This window comes from Euleptes europaea, chromosome 7, assembly GCF_029931775.1.
Source record: "Euleptes europaea isolate rEulEur1 chromosome 7, rEulEur1.hap1, whole genome shotgun sequence".
Taxonomy (NCBI): Eukaryota; Metazoa; Chordata; class Lepidosauria; order Squamata; family Sphaerodactylidae; genus Euleptes; species Euleptes europaea.
Genome location: NC_079318.1, coordinates 81,620,914 through 81,644,740, shown reverse-complemented (window position 1 = coordinate 81,644,740; position 23,827 = coordinate 81,620,914). Strand labels below are relative to the sequence as shown.

The following is a 23,827-nucleotide window of genomic DNA, read 5'->3' as shown; positions in this document are numbered from 1 at the left end:
AAAGGCACTGAATGTAACATAATAATTACTCAATGCCCCTGTAAGGAAAAATCAAGTGTACATCTTACAAAGACTGTGTGCGCGGTCGCTGTAATGTGTGAATAGGGCTCTCCTGTGCAATCTGCTTTGAATCTCAGCGAGAAAGGTGGGCTATAATACAGTAAATAAAAATAAATAAACCACACATTTATACAGGGTTGAAATTACTTTGGCACTAACTGAATAGCCATGGCTGTACCCTTTGACCTGGAAGTGCTCCGATGCTAGATGTGTGAGGTTTTCTTATGGTTACTAAGTGGTAAGAGAAGTGCACTCTGCATATGAAGAAGAGTTGGTTTTTATATGCCGACTTTCTCTACGACTTCAGGGAGACTCAAACCGGCTTACAATCTCCTACCTTTCCCCTCCCCACAACAGACATCCTGTGAGGTAGGTGGGGCTGAGAGTGACTTGCCCAAGGTCACCCAACTGGCTTTGTGTGTAGGAGCGGGGAAACAAATCCAGTTCACCAGATCAGCGTCCGCCGCTGATGTGGAGGAGTAAGGAATCAAACCCGGTTCTCCAGATCAGAGTCCACAGCTCCAAACCACCGCTCTTAACCACTATACCATGCTGGCTCAGAAGTGCTGCACTGAAAATACACCCCAGGCCTATGCTCTGCATAGTCTTTTGCTAAGAATTAATTGGAGGCTTGGTCGATCATTGGGAGCGAAAGTAAGTTGGTATGAGCCAGAACAGAGTACTGGTAAGAAAGCAGCTAAACAGCACACATACACCATCATTTGTTTTGAAGGCCCCCAGGAGGCACCGAAATTTAAGTTACTGTCACTCCTGAGTAGGGAAGAATAATGTTCACAATAATACCAGCAGGTCACACTTCTCAAGCGCAACTCGAAATATTCAGATTTTTGACTGGATCTGACCCCACCCTCATCAGGGAAGCAGCTCAGGGTTACGATAAGTAGGGTTGCCAACCTCCAGGTACTAGCTGGAGAGCCCCTGCTATTACAACCGATCTCCAGCCGATCGAGATCAGTTCACCTGGACAAAAATGGCCACTTTGGCAATTGGACTCTATGGCATTGGAGTCCCTCCCCTCCCCAAACCCCGCCCTCCTCAGGCTCTGCCCCAAAAACCTCCCGCCGATGGCGAAGAGGGACCTGGCATCCCTAACAATAAGACTGTCTTGACTTCGGAGCGACGAATTTAACAAAGTTTTCCCCCAAATGTTTATATGATTTGCCCGTGATGTTTAGTCAAGAGGGACTATTAGCTTAGTTTAAAAGAGTCTCAAAACACCACCTGGGTTTTGATAACGGTAATATTTATTTTAATTGGTTAATTAGCCAATCAATCGTTTAAGGGCAAGGCAGTTAATCGACTGAGAACCTTAAAAATCCATCACCGGCCTTTTGTGTCTCTGTCGTGACCACAGAGTGGACATGAATTTTTTCGGTGTCTGAGGAGGGAGAGGAGGGAAAAGAAAAAGAAGGAGGGACGGAAGACACGAGGGAAGATGGCTAAAGAGAAAACGCAGGAGACGGGAATGAGGCACTAAGCAAAGGAGACTGAGACACTGCGGCCTCTTGCAGCAAATTTTTCTTTTGTGGGGGGGAAAAATCCTTCTTAATGTATGCAAACGGCATGTAAATGAGGTGCCCCCCGTAGGGGTTCCTGGCAAGTGGCCAGCAGGGCTCCATTCTTGGCAGTTCACCCCTCGCCCCCCTCCTCAGCAGCTCTCTGCAGTCACAGCTTAATTCTGCCCCAGGGAATGGGGAATCGTAGGTACCAACTCCAGGGGGTTGGTAGGATCAAAGCCTGTTGAAAGGCCCCAAATGAGGCCCGACGTCTGTGGAATTCTGCTGAATTTGTTCAGCCAGGAGGGGCTTCCCGGCTTGCCAAAATACCTCCCCCGTTGCCTTTGCTGCCTTGCCGGGACCAAAATGCCTGACAGACGTCCTTCTGAATTAGTAGGGTTGCCAGGTCCCTCTTTGCAACCAGTGGGAGGTTTTTGGGGCGGAGCCTGAGGAGGACGGGGTTTGGGAAGGGGAGGGACTTCAACGCCATAGAGTCCAGTTGCCAAAGCGGCCGTTTTCTCCAGGTGAACTGATGTCTATCTGCTGAAGAGCAGTTGTAATAGCAGGAGCTCTTCTGCTATTACCCGGAGGTTGGCACCCTTATGAATTAGCCCAGGTTATCAAGTGTCCACCCTTTGACAGGCAGCTTTGATGGAAGCCGGGGGCAGGAGCACCAGTGTTACAGAGAATGCAAGGAGGGAAGGCAGGAGGCAGCTGAGGTGAACCCTGGTGCAAACAATCGCATCTCGATGGGGGCTGGTCACTGGGAGCGTGAGCTGTCCCTACAGGACATTTCAAGGTGCAGGATGCGATTTGAATGTGCACCACAGCTGAAACCTTGCACACTGCGCTTGATTCTTCCTCTCCTTCTGTCCCACTGCAATCACCGTGATCAGCTGGGCTGCCGTTACCGTACATGTCTCGAGGCCTCTAGACCGCCATGATTTAGTCTTTGGCGGCTGACCCATAACTGTGAAACTGGCTTCCCTTGGAGATTTCCCAAGGCCCACAGCTGTGCATCTTTCGCAACCATTGTAACCCTCTGAAATATGGGCTGACTTTGGGCAGCTGGATACAGCATGTTTAGGGCCTGTTGTGTTTGCAGCTGTTCAACAGATCCATCTTAGATATTTAACTTCTGTTCTTTGGGTTGGGAACATATTCTGTTTACACGTGGAGACCACTCATCCTATGTTCTTGATTCTTTATTATCTCTAATTGCGTTATATTACATTTTCTGTAGAGGCACGTCAGGTTGCTTTTCCGAGAAGGGTACACTTGTTGCGCCCTGAGACAATTCCCTGGATCAAGTCCCTGCTCTTCTGGGCCTCAGTTTTGTCCATATGTAAAATGGGCCCATTTTGCTCTCGCCTTGGGTCCCCATTATTGGGGAGAAAGAAATAGGCATAGTATCTGACGGACCTATTGCAAAGGTTAAGCATCTAAGGCTGTCTGAACGATGTCTCCATTTAAAAGTAATGAACGTTCTGCACTAGGTGACCTTTTTATATGTATTCACACAGACATTTATATGCATTTATGTGTACTAGACATATAAAAGTCATCATGTTTACTGCCAGACTGCTGGGGTATCAAAATTGATGGGTATGTCCACAACATACAGAAGGATACAATTTTATACATAAATAGTCTAAGGAATCTTGCTTAACACTTTTTGTCAGGGTTAAATTCTGTAATTAAAAAAAAAGAAAAATAAAGACATAAACTTGAACAGAAGAAGATTTTAAAAGAGAATTGGTTGGTTTTTAAAAGCAGCTTTTTCAAATGACCCTTTACTTATTTTTTGTGTTGGTTAATAACCATTAAAACACGTGCTTTATAACTAAATAGTCCTTCCAAGGTAGTTCATAGAATCATATGGTTGGAAGGGACCCCCAGGGTCATCTAGTCCAACCTCCTGCACAATGCAGGAAATTCACAACTACCTCCCCCCACACCCTCAGTGACCCCTACTCCATGCCCAGAAGATGGGTGGTGGTGGTGGTGGTGGTGGGAGAAACCCTCCAGGATTCCTGGCCAATCTAGCCTGGAGGAAAATTGCTTCTTGACCCCAAAGTGGCAATTGGCATTTCCCTGGGCATGTACGAAAGGGCCATGAAAGCCAGACAATGACGCAACCCTTCCTGCCCTCCCTCATGAAATTCATGATCTAGCAATTTTTCTTTAGGAGGGTACACTTAATTCCTTCCTTCCTTCCTTTGAGTGCTCCTTGATTGTTTGCAAAATAATTAATAGATTCCCCCTGGAAGACTCAAGGTCTGATTGGGGTCGTGAAGGGGTTGGGGGGATCTTTCTACCACACTGCCCTGCTGTAATACCTGGGGCTTTTTGGCCAGTTTCTTTGTCCCAGTCCTGCCCCTATTAATGTGTTCATCCAATTGTGCCCTATTTATAACCTCGGCTGCAAAAGGTTGGCATCCCCACTGCCTCCCCCTTCTTTAGATAATCACAAGGGCTTCAATGCAAAGTTTTTGTGCTCCACACAAGGAGCTATTTATTTTTAAAAGCACTTAAATAAATTATCTTTAGCTGAAATTGTTTGTAGTAAAAAAAAAAAAAAAACTACCAGGGTGCTTTCTTAATGCAAAACCTGCTATCAGTTAATTGTAAAGCCAACATGAGAAGAGAATTAAAAAGCACTTGGGATGCTGCAGGAAAAAAAGAAAGAATGTGCCACGGAAAGGAAAGAATAAATTATGCTCTGTTTTTAATTAAAAATAAAATAAAATGGCACGGCCCACCAGTCCGAAGGCCTCTGATGCCCTGCATCAGTCCATTGCTACGTTTTTTTGGAGGAAATGGCAGGAATAATCAATGCCTGCCATTCTTTCTTCTGAAGTAAAGGAAGGGGGAGAGAACTTGTACAACCGCAAAGCTTCCACGTGTACCCAGGGGGTTCCCTGTGCCCAAAAGTATTTGGAGCTCAAGTCTGGAGCAAGTTTTTAAAACCCACTCTAGCAGGCTGGCATGACCTCTCCCCACTATGCGGCCTCCCCCCCACCCCGCTGACCACCAGGAGGAATTCCCTCCTCCCTTGCAAAGAATCTCTGAGGAGGAAACTGCAGTTGTCTCCTCAGGTTGCAGGCAACCATGAACAGTGCTTGGCTTTCCCACGGGGTTGCCTCTGAATCGGCATTTCTCAGCCAGCATTTGAGGTGTGTGTGGCTCAAATTCACACTCGTGATGGCTCATGCGGGTGTGTGATGTTGTGGCCATCGCTGAACCACATGAATCGCACGCTCAGGTCATCGCCCGAGGCTCTGATTCACGCGCCACCTCTGTTGGAGACTACGGTAGTCGTCGTAAACGATGCCTTTACAGCGGTTACTTCCAGAGGAGGGGATTCTTCTACGAGAGGCTCAGGTGGCCCTTTCTTTCTCCTCCTTTTCAAGACGGGTGGAAACTTTTTGGACAAATTTGGGGAGGGGGCTGGGTAAACTAAGATACTTGTTACTGTTTCTGTTTTTATTTACTGTACAGTCAGCGTGGTGTAGTGGTTAGGAGCGGCGGACTCTAATCTGGAGAACTGGGTTTGATTCCCCACTCTTCTACATGAACGATGGACTCTAATCCGATGAACCGGATTGGTTTCCCCACTCCTCCACATGGTCAACAGGGTGACCTTGGGCCAGTCACAGTTCTGTTCAAACTCTCTCAGCCCCACCTACCTCACAAGCTGTCTGTTGTGGGGAGAGGAAGGGAAGGCAATTGTAAGCCTGTTTGATTCTCCTTAAAAAACAAAGGTAGAGAAAGTCAGCATATAAAACCCAACCTTCTTCTCTACAGGTGATTTTGCTTTAGGAGCTCTCGATGTAAAGCAAAATCAGCACCTTCAGAAGCAGCAATGGAGGGTTATAAAATAACCCACCCACCCAGGGAAGCTGCAGTTCTTTGACAAAAAAACACAAAAATATCCTCTGCTAGGCCTTGTTGGCTCAACCAAAGATTCCATTTCACCAATTCCAATGGCCAGTTTAAAGAATGTTTTCGTACACGAAGGCCCAGATTCACGAGCACACTTCTTATGCAGCACAAGAAACTGGATGTTCTTTCCTCTGAAGAGAAAGCTCCTTTGCGAATGCACGGTGACCTTTACTGCTCCTGGTAGTAAGGCCTTTGTGTGAAGTGGCTTCCCAAACGTTCTGGTGATTTCCACCAAGCTCTTGCAAACTACAGAAGAACTCAGGCTCTGCTGCCGCACAGCTACTCGAATTGTGGACAAACCCATGTCACACAATCCAAGCACTGCTTGCCAGGGCCCTCGCACGACAGCACTACAAGCAACCACCTGCATGGCAGGAACTGGGTGATCAACTTGGGTGGATCAAGCCAGTGTGGTGTAGTGGTTAACAGCAGTGGTTTGGACCTGCAGACTCTGATCTGGAGAACAGGGTTTGATTCCTCACTCCTCCACATGAGTGGCGGAGGCTAATCTGGTGAACTGGATTTTTTTCCGCACTCCTCCACATGAAACCAGCTGGGTGACCTTGGGCTAGTCACAGCTCTCATAGAGCTCTCTCAGCCCCACCTACCTCACAGGGTGTCTGTTGTGAGAAGGGAAGGTGATTGTAAGCCGGTTTGAGTCTTCCTTAAGTGGTGAAGAAAGTCGGCATATAAAAACTAACTCTTCTTCTTCTTTGTGGCTGCTTCAGCCCCTGACTCTCTGTGTCAGGAAAATGTCGGCATTGGCACTCAGAAAGCATGGCTGAATTGTGTCTTTGGCCGTGAGCACCCAATGTGGCTTCACAAGCAAATCACGTCCATATAGGAAACAAATCCCGCATCAGGTGCTACAATCTAAGGCCGCTACAAATACCTCGATTGCAGCTCACCCTGGTACCTCTGAGCCACTGGAGATGCTGCTGCTCTTGGCAGCTGGTTATCCGAGAACCAGCTGTGCAAGGGCAGAGCATCTCTGTGTGAGCCTCATGCGCTTTCAGCGTCTGGAGTTCCTGAACGGCTCAATGAGCAAATGCACCTGTGGGGGGGTGGGGCCGCAGAGCAGGGGCAGAGATGCACATACCTGGGCATAATGCCACGTGCCAGAACCAGAGCAGTCGCATGTGTGCTTAAATAGCAATGGAAACTCTCGGTTAGCAGGCTCAGCCCAGCTCTCTGCTGCTGTGGCGGCGGGGGGGAGGGGCATCAAAGAGACTGTGCAATAAAGACAGCAGGCTGGCCGGCTGGGGGGAGGCATTCTGGGGGGACAGAGGGGAGCTGGATCAAAGCAGCCAGCGAGTCCCAAGTGGGCAGGAGCTCTCCCTGCTTTGCTGGCCTGCGGCACTAATGACCTTGATTTGGTTTCACCCGCCCCTCCCAGTCCCCCTGCTACAGCTCTTGCCGGCTCCTGGTGGGAGGGGCGGGGAAGCCAGCACGCTTGTGTGTGATTCAGCCACGACTGGACAGAAAACAACCAATCTTGCAAGAAGGCGCTTCCAGGCTAGGTGCATTTCCAGGCACAAATGCAGCCACGCATCCCCAGCCCCGCCCTTGTCTCCCAGCCCACGGACACCCTCCCTGGTTCAGTAGAGGTCGGAACCAGCCCTTTTCTCTGATCAGAGTCCAAAATCCAGTTCGTTCCAAAGCCCCATCTCTAGGGTTGCCACCCTCCAGGTCTGGCGATCAATTGTCTGGAAATCAATCATCTGGAGATCAATTGTAATAGTGGGAGATCTCCACATGCCACCCTCAAGGTGGCACATGGAGATCTCCCGCTATTACAATTGATCTCCAGACGATCAAGATAAGTTCCTCTGGGAAAAAATGGCTGCTTTGGAGGTTGGACTCTATGGCATTATGCCCCTGCTGAGGTCCTTCCCCTCCCCAAACCCTGCCCTCCTCAGGCTCTACCCGCAAAATCTCCAGGTATTTTCCAACTGACAGCTGGAAACCTTATCCGTTCCATCCCATCCCTGGAGGCAGGCTACTTCAGAAGAATCTGGCTGCCCACTGGACGCTACCAGGGATGTGTATATGTTTGGGTGCCACACAATCTGGGAATGATGGATCAAAGTTGGCTGGTGAAGGCCCAAAATGCCAGTGGGCCATGGCTCAGTGGTGGAGTATCTGCTTGACATGCAGAAGGTCCCAGGTTCAATCCCCGGCATCTCCAGTTAAAGGGAACAGGCAAGGAGGTGATGTGAAAGACCTCAGCCTGAGACCCTGGAGAGCCGCTGCCAGTCTGAGTAGACTGACTTAGATGGACCAAGGGTCTGATTCAGTATAAGGCAGCTTCATGTGTTGGGCCTTTTCTCAATGGCTCATTTTCTCTGCTTCCCTGCTACTGACTCCTCAGGCATCTCTCCCTCCCTCCCTCCTACCCTCCCTCCCTGTTCATGGCCTCCATTTCCTGACATCTCCATGCAAAGACCTCTTTGCACTCGACAACCTTTTCCAAGAATGAAAAAGATTAGAATGAGATACGTTAAACCACTTCTCCTGCTGAAAAAGGGGCTGTAAAAATTATTTGATACTTGCAGGAAAAGGCCAGCAGCTGACAGAATGTCAAGGATTCCCATTGTCAAGGATGGGGCGGGGGAGGGGAGAGTTTTCCCCACCCTTCAAATGAACGTAAATTAAAGAGCCCCAGATTCAAATCTCAGCTCTATCTCAGACATGTTGGGAGGCTTAGTGGAGCCTCATTGCCCCAACTAGAAAATGGAAGCAGGTAGCTTCACAAGCTTTAGTGTGAGGACACAAAAGCAAGGCTGGCTAAGGCAGGGTTCAGGATTCCTCTGCCTCCGTAATGGAAAGGGGAGGGGCTGTGGCTCAGTGGTAGAGCCTCTGCTTGGCATGCAGAAGGTTCCAGGTTCAATGCCCGGCATCTCCAGTTAAAAGGACTAGGCTAGTAGGTGATGTGAAAGACCTTTGCCTGAGACCCTGGAGAGCCGCTGCCAGTCTGAGTAGACAATACTGACTTGGATAGACCAAGGGTCTGATTCAGTATAAGGCAGCTTCATGTGTTCAAAAACGTAAGGGATGTTAACAGACTTGACCCTTGCTCCCGTGCAAAACTCTCATTTCTGCACCCAGAAGGAGATCTGTCCTACACATGGCTCAGGCAAGGCAAATGTGCTTTCCTAGGGGATTTTGAGTCGCACGGCGTCTCATTTAAACCGGGCTGCTTCTAGTGCTCGTCGGTGGTTTACATATTGGTTTTGCCCAGTATGAATGAGATGCTGCGCGAGTCAATGTCTCAGGGGAACATCGGCAGCGTCATGTTTCAATCAAAAGCAGCCACACCACAGGACCCTGAGCAAGACTTCAGGATCCTCCTGTTTCTCTTGAGTTCCTGCTTGCTTTCAAGCACAATGGGAGCAGAGGATGGAAGAACCAAAATTCCCAGCAAGCCAAGATTTCGGTTATTCTGCTTATTTTTTCCCCCTGCTGGAATTCTGCAGAAATTTCCCAAAGGGAAATTTATACATCTTTGTATAAATATACATCTTTGGCCTACATCTACTCATCTCATCTACATCTATATCTAGAAGAAGCAGCAGAAGAGTTGGTTTTTATATGCTGACTTTCTCTACCACTTAAGGGAGAATCAGACCGGCTTACAATCACCTTTCCTTCCCCTCCTTACAACAGACACCCTGTGAGGTAGGTGGGGCTGAGAGAGCTCTAGGAGAGCTGTGACTAGCCCAAGGTCACCCAGCTGGCTTCATGTGGAGGAGTGGGGAAACAAATCCAGTTCACAAGATTAGCCTCCACCACTCATGTGGGGGAGTGGGGCATCAAACCCAGTTCTTCAGATCAGAGGCCAGCGCTCCAAACCACTGCTCTTAACCACTACACCACGCTGGCTCTCATCTATTCAGTCCCACAGAAATCATCTACTCAGTCACACAGAGATCCACCCATTTCCCTGGCTCTTCTTTTCTTCTCCATCCCCTCTCTCCATCCAAACGGTTCTCTCTGTTTCTACAAGCTGGCCAGAGTCCTGCTGTTTTGACTTTCGGTGTCCCTAAACTTCTTTTACAGCACCTTGAGTTTTACACCTTCCCCAACTGGATCCTTCTTCCTATGATGAAAGGCTTCCCTTCCCAGTCTTCCCCTTTTTGTTGTGGGAAGCAATGGGCACTCAAGGACGTTCAACAAGCCACTTCCACAGAAAGATCCAGGAAGGATGCTAAAAGGAAGCACAGGTGGACATTCCCAACAGGCCCCAAATCTCCATTTGGCCAAAATGATCAGAGAGCAAGGATGGTTCCAACCTCTGTGTTGTGGGGGAGAGCGGTTTTGGGGGAGGGGGAGGATGGTGCACAGCAAATATCGCCCCCCAGTCCCTACCTGCGGGGTATCGCTCATTAATGGGCCAGTTGTCCACCTGCAGCGTTGCGTTGCCACCGCTCCGGGTGAAGCGCACCACGTGGTACTTGCCGTCGTTCACCATGGCGTTGCTCTCTTCGATGGTGATGTCGTCTGTGCCCACGTTGAAAATGACCCCAACCGTGCCCTGGTCCTGGGGAAAGCAGGAGGAGGGAGAGAGAGAAGTGGGAGAGAGAAGGGTGTTAAGAGGAGGGAGACTGGTAGGAGGGAGTGGGTAAGGAGTCAACAGCAGCAGCCTGGGGCTCCATCCTGGTCCCTGCGTTTAATACCAGGGTCCTAAGATAGATATGAGCCAATTATTAACCTTGGATCCGAAAGATGCCCATTTAAGAAGCACAGAACTCCTTCTGAGAGACATGTTATGGGGGAGCCAGTGTGGAGTAGTGGTTAAGGGTGGTGGTTTGGAGCGGTGGCCTCTGATCTGGAGAGCCGGGTTTGATTCCCCAGTCCTCCACATGAGTGGCAGAGGCTAATCTGGTGAACTGGATTTGTTTCCCCGCTCCTACACTTGAAGCCAGCTGGGTGACCTTGGGCTAGTCACAGCTCTGTTAGAGCTCTCTCAGCCCCACCTACCTCACAGGGTGTCTGTTGTGGGGAGGGGAAGGGAAGGTGATTGTAAGCCGGTTTGAGTCTCCCTTAAGTGGTACAGAAAGTTGGCATATAAAAACCAACTCTCCTTTTCAAGTTATGCATGTAACAGCCTCATTGCCTGTGACTTTATCTGGCTTCTACCAGTTACCAGGTTGCACCATTCACAGGAGAAAAGGCAAGAAAGAGCTTCTTTCCTGTCAAGTGAATATTAATTGCTGCTTGGGAGGAGGCACAGTTACCTGTATCACCGCCTGATGGGACGTCAGGAAGGACTCCGACGACGGGCTCTCTGCCCGGTGTGATCTGGTCACCCAGGTGGGAGGTTTGAAATTTAAATGGGAGGTGGAGTCATGCAATGTTCCTTTGTGCACACTCCACTCTCCGCACACAGGAATTTGGTTGGGCTGGAGCTTAGGAGCCACGGACAGCCCAGAAACCAAACTGTTGATGCAATGAACTCATGAAGACTACATCAGACCAGCTGAGGCCATTCTTGTCTACTCTGACTGGCAGCAGCTCTCCAGGGGCTCGGGCAGAGGTCTTTCGCATCACCTGCTACCTGATCCTTTTAGCTGGGGATGCTGAGGATTGAACCAGGGACCTTCTGCTTGCAAAGCAGGTGCCCTACTACTGAGTCACAGCCCTGAGATTGGTTGCAAAATGGCTGGAACAAAGGACACAGTGTTGTTTATTAACTCTGTGTGGAAGACTAGTAATAAGACATTTTAAGTCATACTTTTGTTTCATTTTTTCTGAGGGTGTGACTTTGATGCGGTTTATTTATTTATTAATTAAGTGCTTTGCTTATCTAGGGATGTTCAGACTGCTCCACACTTTGGGAAACAGTAACAGTTTCATGTTTTCTTGAAAGCATCCTTATGCAGAGATGAGGCAGGGAAACCGAGAATTTAAGAGTGTTACTCTTGGGTCTGAGCGCTTACTATAGAAATTGCTTCTTGGGAGGAAGGTTAAACGATAGCGCAATCCAATCTCACCCCAAGCCCAACCTTGGAACTTGTGAAATCCTCTTCAGAAGACCGTGCTTCTCTGCACACCCCACACATTTGAGATTGTGGAACGCTATTTCCAAGTAGGTTTGGTGGTGGGGAGAAACACTGAGAAATCCAAAGTCCTGGGCAAGGCTGCTTCCCTTGCATGCTTTGTTCAACTCTTAGAGCAACGCGGGTGGTAAAATAACACAGTGTGACTGCAGCGGTGGGTGACGCCAATTTGTCAAACGAGCTTACCCCTCCCTTCTCCCCAAGAGCCTCCTCCCCTGCCTCCGCCTGCAGCTGTCTGGGCCTGACCCAGCTCACAGCAGAGGTCTGCTTCTAGACTTTAGTGCCTGGGGCGGGGAGAAAACGGAAGCTTCTGCGTTCCCCGGGGAGGGCTCACCAGCAGCCCCGGGCCTGAAGCTGCAACCCTGCCATGGTAAATATGAGGCGCGAACCAAAGCCCCACCATGAGCCCCCTCCAATCCTAACAATGTCATGTGTAAAAGGGGAGGAATATTATTTCATTTCTGAAATGACATAAATGGGCCACACCATGGTAACAAGCTTGCAGGCCTGGACCTTAGTAAAGTGCTGCCCCCCCCTCCCCCAAGTTTAGGCACCGTCAGCATTCCATGCTCAAAAAGGAAGATGCCAAGGCTCTCTCTTTGATTTGTCTCCTTCCCTGGGGGGGGGGGGGAAACCAGGGCCGTCTCTGGCCCGCTCGTGGGGGCTCTGAGTAATCGCCACCCTCTTAATCCAGTTCCTGGTGCAGGCTCCGATTGACACTGCACCGCCTAATCTCATTTGCCTCATCAATAAGCTAACGATCAGGGCTGCTTAATTTCATTTGCAGCCAGGCAGTAATTAATCCAGTTCTGCAGGCTCCTTACTAGGGAGGAAGGCGAGACTGGTTAAGGGGCTTGGGCGGTGGGTCGCCAAGGCGTGCGCACGCCAGTAAACTCATATGCATTTCTGGCAGTGCGCGCAAGGGTCTTTTGAGGGGGGCAGAAATGCGAGCCGCCTCCTAATGCACCAAGAAGTCACATCCCAGTCGTGGCTACCAAATCCCTCTCAAGGTCATGGGCAAACAACCGCAACAGCCCAGTGTATGTGGTGCCTTCCATGTATCTAGATATCTCCTTGCAAAAACAGGTCCCAAAACTCCAAAATGAAGTCAAGAATCATGCACACCTTGTGGAAAACAACCCCCCCTTTTTTTGCATGTTTGCATAAATTATATTCAGCACAAAGCTTGAGGTTTCCATGGCACGGAATTTGGATCCGTTCTGCCCAACTGGGTGTTTCCGCTTTCCTTTCTCTCTCTCTCTCTCTCTCTCTCTCTCTCACTGTATGTATATGTGTGCATATAATATATATGAATCCCCCTCCTTGGAAGTGAGCTTTTTCTACCAGTCCATAACTCACTGTGGGCTGTTCCTTCTGAGCAAGGGTGCTTATGTGGTTATAAAGAGCTCGAGATGAGTTATGGAAGCACACGAGCCTCCGTGGTCACAATTCAAGCAGGCTGCAGCCCTGAGTCACAACTGGCTGGCAACGAACACCGCAGCTCCCAGCTGAGCCCGGAGAAGTGCCTGGAGAGGTAGGCTCCGGGGGGGAGGCTGCACAGCCCACCACAAGGTGCTTCCCCCTCTTAACCTGCAGCTGCCTCCAAACCAACCCATTGGTAAATGCAACCTGTTTCCAAAAACCAAGGCATAAAGCACAATCTTGAGTGGGGGGAGGATAGATGGGTCAGGCCCGGGGACGGCGTAGCCATGCAGGCTCCTGAATGGCTTGCCGGCCTGAAAAAAACAAGTCAAAAATGTTATTTTGAAAAAACCTAGTGACACTCCTCCATTGAGTTTCACGGGGCTACACCTGCCTCTTTGCTGGCACAAGTTTGTGCTGGCTAAAGGAGGTGTTCCTGGGGTGAAAGGGCTTTGGGAACTGACTAAAGTCAGCTCCGCCCCCAGGAAGGCCCTTTTGATGTCGGCGCAAACCTTTGCACCAGGGAAATGCTGCTGCTGCAGCAGTAGTACCAGCGCCCAAGCATGGCTTTACTCACATGAACACATGAAGCTGCCTTATACTGAATCAGACCCTTGGTCCATCCAAGTCAGTATTGTCTACTCAGACGGGCAGTGGCTCTCTAGGGCCTCAGGCAGAGGTCTTTCCCATCACCTACTTGCCTAGTCCCTTTAACTGGAGATGCTGGGGATTGAACCTGGGACCTTCTGCATGCCAAGCAGAGGCTCTACCACTGAGCCATAGCCCCTCCCCTCTGCTGTTCCGCTTCCTGGGGCTGGGCTGGCATAAGTGGCCCTGAACCGGCATCTGTGCCAGTTTAGCGGGTGCAAGTGGCACTCCAGCGCCGAGGTCACACCGGCTCCTGAGCCGGTTCAGCCTCCTCCCTTCAGGATTGATCTTTTAGCCTTGGAATACTGAATATAAGAAGCACCGAGCATGTATGGATTGTGTTTCTTGCATAATGGCTAAAGTTCGGCCAGCTCCACCTCTCAAGTGACAAGGGCTTGGTTTCTAATGCACAGATCCAAGGGACACTCAAGACTCAGCACCCCTCTTTTTTTATTAAGGCAGTCACCTAATACTAGTCAATTAATCACACGAGGAATCAATTAATAGGGCACATTTACATATGAATACAATAATTTTGAAAATAATTGTTTTTAGATGATGCACGCTTGCCACATACCAGGCATCTCTCAGAAGAAGCAGGCTGCTTTTTTGGGAAGCATCGGCATTGTTATTTAAAACTATCAGTGGCCCGATTAATAAGGGACACCTTTTTCTATCAGTCAAAAGGTTTTTATTTAAAAAAAATATTTTTAAAGTGTGGAAATATGTAAGCTTTTGTGCTTCACAGAATTCTTTTGTTAGGCAGAACACAGTTCTGTGAAACCTGAAAGTGCACATTACTGACGTGTTAGCTGGCTCAATAAGAGATGGTGTTTATTTTGGGTCTCCTACTGGTTTGTCACCAACACAGCAGCCATTGTCTACTGAAAATCCTAGGCAAGAAGCGTTTATGTGGAGCCACTGCTGGGAGGTAGGGGAAGGGGGGGCATTATTAAGGGCTTATTATGCTAAGCAGTGATTAATATCGCACGGTGGGAACGGCTGCTGGCTGGCTCTGTGTGCTCACGCTGCTTATTAGAGCCATGCATGTAATTATTGCATTAAACCCCAGATTATTAGAGTTGCGGGGCGTGTGTGCTTTATCAATGCCCACCCTCACCCCCCGCGGCTCTAGGAAGAGCAAGGCAGAATCAGTGCCACACCTGGGACAGGCAGCAAGTTGCCACAGCAAGGTGAAGTTGCTGGCAATATTGCCTCACAAAAGATGAGAAGAGGTCAGAAAGCCCACAGGTGGCACGTAGGGTTGCCAGCCTCCAGGTGGTGGCTGGGGATCTCCTGCTATTACAACTGATCTCCAGCCGTTAGAGATCAGGTCACCTGGAGAACATGGCCTCTTTGGCAATTGGACTCCATGGCATTGAAGTCCCACTCCCTCCCCAAACCCCGCCCTCCTCAGGCTCCGCCCCCAAAACCTCTCACCGGTGGCGAAGAGGGACCTGGAAACCCTAGTGGCACGTGGCTCACATGGGGTTTATGACAGTAGAAAAGAGCAAAAGTCCTGTAGCACCTTAAAGGCTAACAAAATTTCTGGCAGGGTATGAACTTTTGTGAACCACAGCTCACTTCTTCAGATGGGGTTTATAAGTGGCCTTGAGCTAAGGCACCCAGTTTTCTCTTAAGAGGAAGAAAAGCCCCAACGTGACTTGTAAACCGTCAGTCACACGTCATGCTAATGGGAATTTCCCAGTTTCCCACACATGCAGGGTTGGATCTTTTTTAAAACTATAATGGCCAAGGGGAGGAGCTGTGGCTCAGTGGTAAAGCATCTTCTTGGCATGCAGAAGGTCCCAGGTTCAATCCCCGGCATCTCCAGTTAAAGGGACTAGGCAAGTAGGTGATGGGAAAGACCTCTGCCTGAGGCCCTGGAGAGCTGCTGCCGGTCTGAGTAGACAATACAGACCAAGGGTCTGATTCAGTAAAGGCAGCTTCATGTGTTCAAGGTGGTGCTATTTGCCTCACTGGGGGGGCTGCACATCTCCACTTCCAATTTGGGACCCTATGTACCCCTGCTCCAACACATCAAATAGCATACTGTGTGGTTTAGCTTGAAGAGTAGTCATGCTGAGTTAGACCAATCTAGTCCAGCATCCTGTTTCTGACAGCAGCCATTCAGATGCCTCCGGGAAGCCCATAATCACAGCCTGCAGACAACATCCCTCACCAGCTGTTTTCTCCCCAAGCATTTTACAATCAGAGGCGTTCTGCTTGTGAATCTGGAGGCCCCATTCCACTATCATGGCTAACAGCCAGCGATAGACCTGTCCTACATAAATCTGTCCAACCCCCCTTTTAAATCCACCTCTGCCAGACAGCTCACTCAGTACACTGGCTTCTTAGATGGAGCAATTTTCCAGTAGTGCTAGGTTGCTACTGAATGGCTCTCTGAATAACACACGGGGCCACAGGGAAGCCCTATATCCCCCCAAAAAATCCTTTAAGTTTGGGGGTGGAGCCCTGGGAAGCAAGCCAGAGTCTTTCTCCAAAGGCTTCCATGCTACTTGGCGGTCATTACTAGCAATCCTTTTCTCTGGTTGCTTGCTGGTTCCCAGCTGTTGAAGGCTAAGATCTCAATGCCATTTTGGATGAAGAATATGCATGGCTCTGAGTCTTCTAAAAAGTAATTCCTTCCAGATCCTCCCTAAACCCAGACCAATGAATCCTACAAGATCCTTCTGTCGTTGCCAGACATTAATACCCAATGAGGGATATGTGGAGCATTCTCCACTGCTAGCTCTTGCCTGTTCCCCTTATGTTCCCCCCCCCCGCCCTTGGCTTTCTCCATGCCCAGGTGCCTCCTCCCTTGTCCCAACCCACCCCTCATTGAACTCCCCCCAGGGTAGCTAAGTAACCCAGGGGAGGGAGGAAAGGATATGGTTCTTGCTGCTTCATGGATCTGAGGGGGGGGGCATAACCCCACTGGGGCAGCAAATCAGTATACGCATCTCCTTTGGTGGTTTTGACAAAGCATCCAAGCAAGAAAAGGCTGATTAAGTGAGAAGCTCATGTGAGGGGAAGGGGAATGGAAGCATTTCATGGGTTAGGCCCCAAAGAAGAGAATGGTCTTCATGGTCTGCACCAGAGTTGCCAACCTCCAGGTGGTGGCTGGAGATCACCCGCTATTACAACTGATCTCCAGCCGATAGAGATCAGTTCCCCTGGAGAAAATGGCTGCTTTGGCAATTGGACTCTATGACATTGAAGTCCCACCCTTTCCGAACCCAGCCCTCCTCAGGCTCTGCCCCCAAAACCTCCCCCCACCATGGCAAAGAGGGACCTGGCACACTCTAGGTAGCGGGGGGGGGGAGGAAGAGGTGATGGGGAGAAAAACATGTTCAGAAGGGTGGCAAGCATTAATGAAGGGCAAAGCAGAGTATGGGGGAGAATCTCCTCTTATCACTTTATGCCACCTCTGGCGATGAGGAGACACTGTTGCAGCTTTCACTAAGCCCCGCCGAGGCCTGCCAGGCTGCAACTGGCACGCTGAGTTACTTAGAGGGAGATTTATGTCAGTCACAGAGGGTGGAAATTAAAAAAGGAGAAGGAGGAGGAGAAGAAATAGATTTATGAGACTCAAAAGCAAACGCAGACCCCAGGACAGAGGCAGACGGCCTGCAGCCCTCTTGACGGCTCACTGGCACAATAACTCCTGAGCACGAGCAAAGCAACCATGGCTGGCCGGCCTGCGCCACCCCCCACCCCCCTCAAGTGTTTAATGGACCAGCCAAGGCCAGAATCAGAGCCTTTCCCTCTACTCCCAAGATGGCCGCCAAGGCCCCCAAATGGCTGCTGCCTCCAGTGGCACGCGGCCTGCTTGCCATGCCATCTCTGAGGACATAATTACAGATGCCAGCTTTCAAACTGGCCCCAAGTAGCTGCGGCTTTAACAGCGGTTTGATTTGCATCAATTAGCAGGTGATAATATTTAACTGCCTGGTGTGAAAAGCTTCATCTGCCGATCCCAGCTTGTCAAATCTTTCTGTCCAAAGCACGGGTGCGGGTCAGGCGGTTTTTATTTTTCTAGCTAATGGACAATCCTAAAGATGGCAGGGGGGGAAAAAGGCTCTTATGGTTGCAGTAACCTTTAAAAAACACAAGGAGGAAAACATCCAGTACCTCTGATAAATAGAAATGTGCTCAGAACATATTGGGTGGACTGTAGAGAATAAATTATTCTGCTGCGGCACCTATGGATGTATTCTGTGTGTGAGTGCGTGTGAAGTGGTGCAATTTTCTTATTTCTTTGGTTACCTATAGCCAATAAGGCAAAAAAATGTCCACTGCTTGACATATCACGCCAGCAAAACATCTGAAAAGGCCACCAATAATACAACACTCTTATGTGAACAACTGTGTTATGTCCAAATGTCTGTTATCACTCAATGTCACCATCGCAGTTAGAGGAACAAAATGGCTGCCCTTCAGCAAACTTAGGAAGCTTCATTTCCGGGTTTGCCACCTAACCCCCATGTTAGAAATATGACATTCTCAAGGGTCTCTCGCCTTCTAAACAAACAAAAAACGGGAGGGCCAGTTTGGTTGCTTTGACTTTGATGACACAATACACCAAAATGGCTGCAATTTATTTATCTCTTGTTCATCCTCCTGAAGACTCTAGGCAACGTCCCCTCCCAAACTAAAAACAGAATTTGCTGCTTGGCAGCCCGGGGCTGTATTTCTTGCTCTTTGTGTCCAGAAATCTCCTCAGGCGCCAAGACTTCCAGTATGGCTGGCAACAATTTCTTAAGCAATATTGAAGAAGGGAGATTTATTCCTCGAAGCTTCCCGAGGACTCCGCTTCCTCTGCTAGCCATCCTCTCCCTCTCTTGCCCGTCAATGCTACCGATGTCACTAATAATTTATTATTTCCCTTAAGCGTTTATAGGCACAAGCACATTCAGATGTGTCAGGTCACTGTGATCACTCAGAGACGTAACACTCAGATTTAGAATCGTCTCTGCTGGATCCCTCCCTGTTGCTGTCTGGGAACAATGAAGTAGTCAGGAACCAGGATACCTTACGGATATGTTCTCCTTTATCAACCTATGCAGACATTTAGGTCATCTTTGAACATTCATCTTTATGTGCCTGCACCGTCTGAAGTACAGCGTGTAGCACATAAGAAAGGGCTTTCTCCTGAGCGGCGCTAAGGCTGTGGAGCTCCTTCCTGAGAGATGTTCCCTTCCCCTCACAGCTGCCTTTCCAACCTCTGCTTAAAACTCTGCTGTTTCCCAGGGAGTTTTTTTATTACGCTGATATCCCACAGTGTACACGAGGTGTGGGAATGGTTGCCAACTCTGGGATGGGAAATACTTGGAGATTTTTGGGGTGGACCCTGAGGAGGGCGGGGTTTGGAGAGGGGAGGGACTTCAATGCCATAGAGTCCAATTGCCAAAGTGGCCATTTTCTCCAGGGGAACGATCTCTATCGGCTGGAGATCAGTTGTAATAGCAGGAGATCTCCAGCTAGTACCTGGAGGTTGGCAACCCTAGATGTGTGTATTTTTCCAAAGGGTCTTCCATCCAGGCCCTCACCACAGTCAGACTTGCAAGGCTGCTACATAATATGCCTCCATGCCATATCCAATTTTCCAGCGTTCTACCAGCCCTGTTCAGATGCTACAGGGAACACTTGTACAGGGGACCTGCATGTATGTGAGAACCCATTTGTAAGAACAAGCCAACATGCGCTCATTTTACAAATGAAACTGGGGAGTAGTACCCGAAGAAAATGTGGGGTTTCAATCACAGCTGCAGATGTGCATGCCTTGAATGTAACCTGAGAATTACTCAGTGCACCTATGAATAACCATCAAGTGTACATGCACATGCATTCATTGTAACCTGTGAACAGGGCTGCTATCTTTCTGGTGGTTGCCTGCGCAACTTTGTGTGGCAGGTTGCTCTTATAGTGGCTGAGAGATACAGAAAGCACACATGGAGACCACCACTGAGGCGAGACTTGAACTCAGATCTCCTCACCTCAAGAGCTGCTGTTCACTGAAGAACCACCAGAGTGATGCTTCTGATGGCCTTCTTAGACATGTAGACTTACGGTATGTACCATGTAGGTGTGCTTCTCCAAGTGCCCCCCCCCTGTATTATTTTGCCCATCATGGCCCATCCCTTGGGATTCCCTGCTTGGGAGGCACCAGTGCAGCAAACCGCCTCTTAGTCTCAGCAGCGAAGTCAATCTTAATGAGCTTTTCTGCTTCATTTCCTGGTGCCCAAGTGGCTATTTATGGCCATCCCGGGGACAGCTGAGACTATCCCCCCTGCTGAAAAGGCAATTGGTTTCAGGGGATACCAGCCCAATTTCTAATACAAGGAATTGCACTGAGGGGAATTTGAAGGGAAGGACTTTAAGGGCCACGGTGCCTTGGAATGCAGGCTGAAGGTGTGTTTCCTTGGGCAGACTCCATGACAACCACAGGTTATTTTCTTTCTAAAAAGAAGCGTTGGTCCACAGCTAGAAGCCAGAACTTTGGAATCCTTCCATGAATGCTGGTGAATGACTATGTAGCAAAACACAGTCACTTAGAGGAGGGCAAGGAGCTGTTCCTGTTGGCAGCAGAGGATAGTACTCACAATAATGGGTTTAAATTGTGGGTGGAAAGGTACTGGCTGAATATTAGTAAAACTTTTTTTACAGTAAGAACTGTTCAACAGTGGAATCAGCTACCTAGGGAGGTGGTGAGCTCCCCTTCATGGGCAGTCTTTAAGCAGAGGCTGGGCAGACACTTGTCAGGGATGCTCTAGGCTGATCCTGCATTAAGCAGGGGGTTGGACTAGATGGCCTGTATGGCCCCTTCCAACTCTATGATTCTATGAAAACAAATGTTCTCTGTGCATGCTCAGACCTACCCCCCTCATCACTGCCTCCTCACATGTTCCAGGTCTGAGTTCCGACCTTGAGAAGATGCTGAAGGGCAAAATCCTAACAGTTCTGGCCATGGTAATTGCTGTACATAGAAAGCCAGGCTAGTATCCACCAGCAAAATCCCTTGTGGACTTTTCAAAAACATTCAAAAAATGAAGCGGGGAGGGGGGAGAGACACACAGCCAGGTGGCATTCAGGCCAACAAAACTGGCTAACTAAAAGTAAGCCCTTCCTCCAAACTGAGGTCTGGTTTACCACATGCAGGAGAACGAGGTGGTCAAATGTTGTAGAATGCACTATGCCACAGAAGGTGATGGATTGCAGTTATGAACAAGGCTTTAGATCAGTGGTTTCCAAACTGGACAGTACCACCCCCTGGGGGGCAGTGGGATTACTTAGGGGGGCACTAAGAGGCAAGGGGGCAGCAGGGGGGTGCTAGAGGTGGGCCCCTTCAACTGTGTTGTTCATTAATTTTCAACAGATCAAGCTATGGCACCAGGCTGGCAAATTTGGTGGAAACTATCAGCATTTTTTCCAGACTTTGAAAAGCTGGTACCACTGGATCAAGTTCATCAGTTTTGTTGAGTAAATTTCAACTAAAAAGTTTTAATTTGATTTTGAATAGATGTGCAATTCATTGTTACTGTTTTGAAACTGTATTGTTCTTATTTTCTTCAGTGCATCATGCAAACCTCTATTTTGAATAATGCTTTTTATGGGTTAGGGTAGGGGGCGCTGGGGTTGAGTTTGTGGAACCAAGGGGCTGGTGGCCCGAAACGTTTGGGAACCACTGGTCTAAACCCATGCAAAGTACTCTTTCCCACAGCTGCGGTCTGGTTCTGTGTGATCCAGCAGCATCGTGCAGGGTCACTCTACCAGCCACAGTGTGCAACATTTGGATTGAGTTTTTTGGAACAACAGAAGGAGTCTGTTGGTGCATCACCACCTTCTGCCTGAGGCTGAGCTTCTAGAAGTGGTCTCAGGCTTGGTTCCCTGGACTTGTATACCAGGAATCTGGTGATCAATCAATAGCGGCTGTCTCATAAGCAGATTGTGTTCTGGAAGAGGCCTGAGTGGTGAAAGGCTTTAAGCTGATCAGCCCCCAAGGACGATGGATCCAATTGCAAGTGCCAAAACCAAACTTGAACCCAAGCCCAAAAAACCAATTCAGAGTTCTTTCAGTGAACTGGAACTGAACTTGAATTTCACATCTCTCTGTGGAGCATAACAAAATTTTAAAAAGCAAACAGCAACCCGTTCAAAGGAAGTGGTGTAGTCTTCAGGAGGCTTGTTTCAGGGTTATGGGAAAGAGATTGTCTTTGCCCCAGTCCTAGAGTGGTCAACAAAAGAGATTTATTTCCCAGGAAGCCACAGGGGGGGGGAAGGGGGGGGCAAAAGGATCCTGGTACCGTAGTTCTCCTGTCTCCTGGATATCCCTGGTTACAAACTGTTGATCTGAAATTGACCCAGAACTCTACGCAGAATTCCAAATGTGGCTGCAACATAGATTTACGCTGTGGGTTTCTGATAATTGCTGCTATGTGGTGGAGGGAAGAAATAAATAAATAACAACAGTACCTAAAATAATTAAGTTCACAACTGTGTTGTTCACTAATTTACAACAGATAAAGCTATGGCACCAGGCTGGCAAATTTGGTGGAAACTATCAGAATTTTCTTCCAGACTTTGAAGAGCTGGTACCACTGGATCAAGTTCATCAGTTTTGCTGAATAAATTTCAACTAAGAAGTTTTAATGTGATTTTGAACAGATGTGGAAATAATTGTTACTGGTTTGAATTTTTATTGTTATTCTCTTCTTTAGTGAGTCAAGCAAACCCCTGTTTCGAATAATGCTTTTTATAGGATAGGGTAGGGGGCGCTGGGGTTGAGTTTGTGGGACCAAGGGGGCGGTGGCCCGAAAAGTTTTGGAACCACTGCTTTAGATAAACAAAACTCTAAGCAGATAGAACAGGGAAACCCACATGCTCTGCCTGCCTGTGGCGATTTTCCATTTGCAGGGATTTTTTTTTTTTAAGTTCCAAAATGTGACCCTTCATCTACCAGGAGTGCAGTTAGTCAATGCTACCACAGCAGCATTTCGACACCTCATTTCCTTTTCATTCTCTTCCATTAGCCTGAGACACTACAGCTCTCTTAGGATGGGACATGGCACCTGTCAGCAAACAGACCCACGCAGTTGCACTGCCGGCTCGCCAGGAGTTTTTCTCCAACAACGGTGTGTATGTGTGTGTGTGGGGAAGTCTTTTCCTTCCCCATTTCCAGCAAGCCATCTCTGGGGTACAGTCGGATGCAAGAGGGGAGGTCTGCCACCCAGGGACGCAAGCTGGCGCCAACCACTGCAGCTTGCGCCATTCGTTCTGACAGCTTCGCCTGTCGCTCCCGGTTACCTGGCAACGGGGCGGGATCAATCTCTCAGCAGAGCTGCTCCATCCACCTGTCAGCCTGAATCAACACCTCATCGCTCACCCCAGGGCTGCCCAGGATGCACCGATAATGGAGATGTATGCGAGGGCCAAGCCGGTGTGAGGTGGCCCTGCAGGGGGAGGATGCACTGGAGAAGACCCCCTCCCCTCCCCCCAGCCAGGGCTTTGCAGATCATGTCCACAACCTTCCCTGGAGCCTGCAAATCTGACAGTGGGCAGCATCTGGAGGTGCGGGATTAGGGGAATATTGAGAAGATGCTGGAAGAACGTCCTCTTAGGAGAACAAAAGGGCAAAGATGAAGATGTCTGGGGAGGACAACAGGGAAAGACCTGCCCAACTGCGCTCAATGGAGAAAATAACAGAAAATGGGGAAATCTCCTGGGGCTCCATCTGAGCCAGGCTGGCTTTGTCCCACAACCTGCCCTCCGAATCACCTCCCCAGAGATGGAAGGGATGCATGAGATGCAGAACAAATTTGCAGACCCCCAATAATAGCAGGGGGAGGGCGAAGAGGAGAAACAGAAGGAAGGTAACAGTTGTTGAGGGTTGGGGAAGAGTGGGGGGAAGGCTGCCTCTGACAGCCACAATGAACCCCACCCCCCAGGAGAAATAAAAGAGAAACAGTTAATTAGAAGCTAATGAGTCTAAATCTGCACGTGAGGCAGACGGCTTATTAACAGGGCCTTAATTACACTTTTTTGCCAGGGAGGAAACACAAGGAAAGACAGAGCGCAGGCCTGCTCCCATCTTCCACAGACAAAGCCCACTGATCTGAAAGGCCGCCCCTCTCAGTCCCAAGACGGTTCCTCATCCCCCTGCCCCGTTGCTTGCAA

At 49.1% G+C, this 23,827-nt stretch overlaps 1 protein-coding gene across 11 annotated transcripts in view; it reads right to left on the bottom strand.

Annotated features, from left to right (window-relative positions):
- Positions 1-23,827, bottom strand: part of NRXN2 (neurexin 2) — a 393,602-nt gene that overhangs the window by 60,123 nt on the left and 309,652 nt on the right. For all 11 annotated transcript variants that reach the window (XM_056852311.1, XM_056852313.1, XM_056852316.1 and 8 more), the window contains one exon: positions 9,891-10,062. In XM_056852311.1, the coding sequence (XP_056708289.1) occupies positions 9,891-10,062 (172 nt within the window). The remainder of the gene's footprint in view (positions 1-9,890; positions 10,063-23,827) is intronic.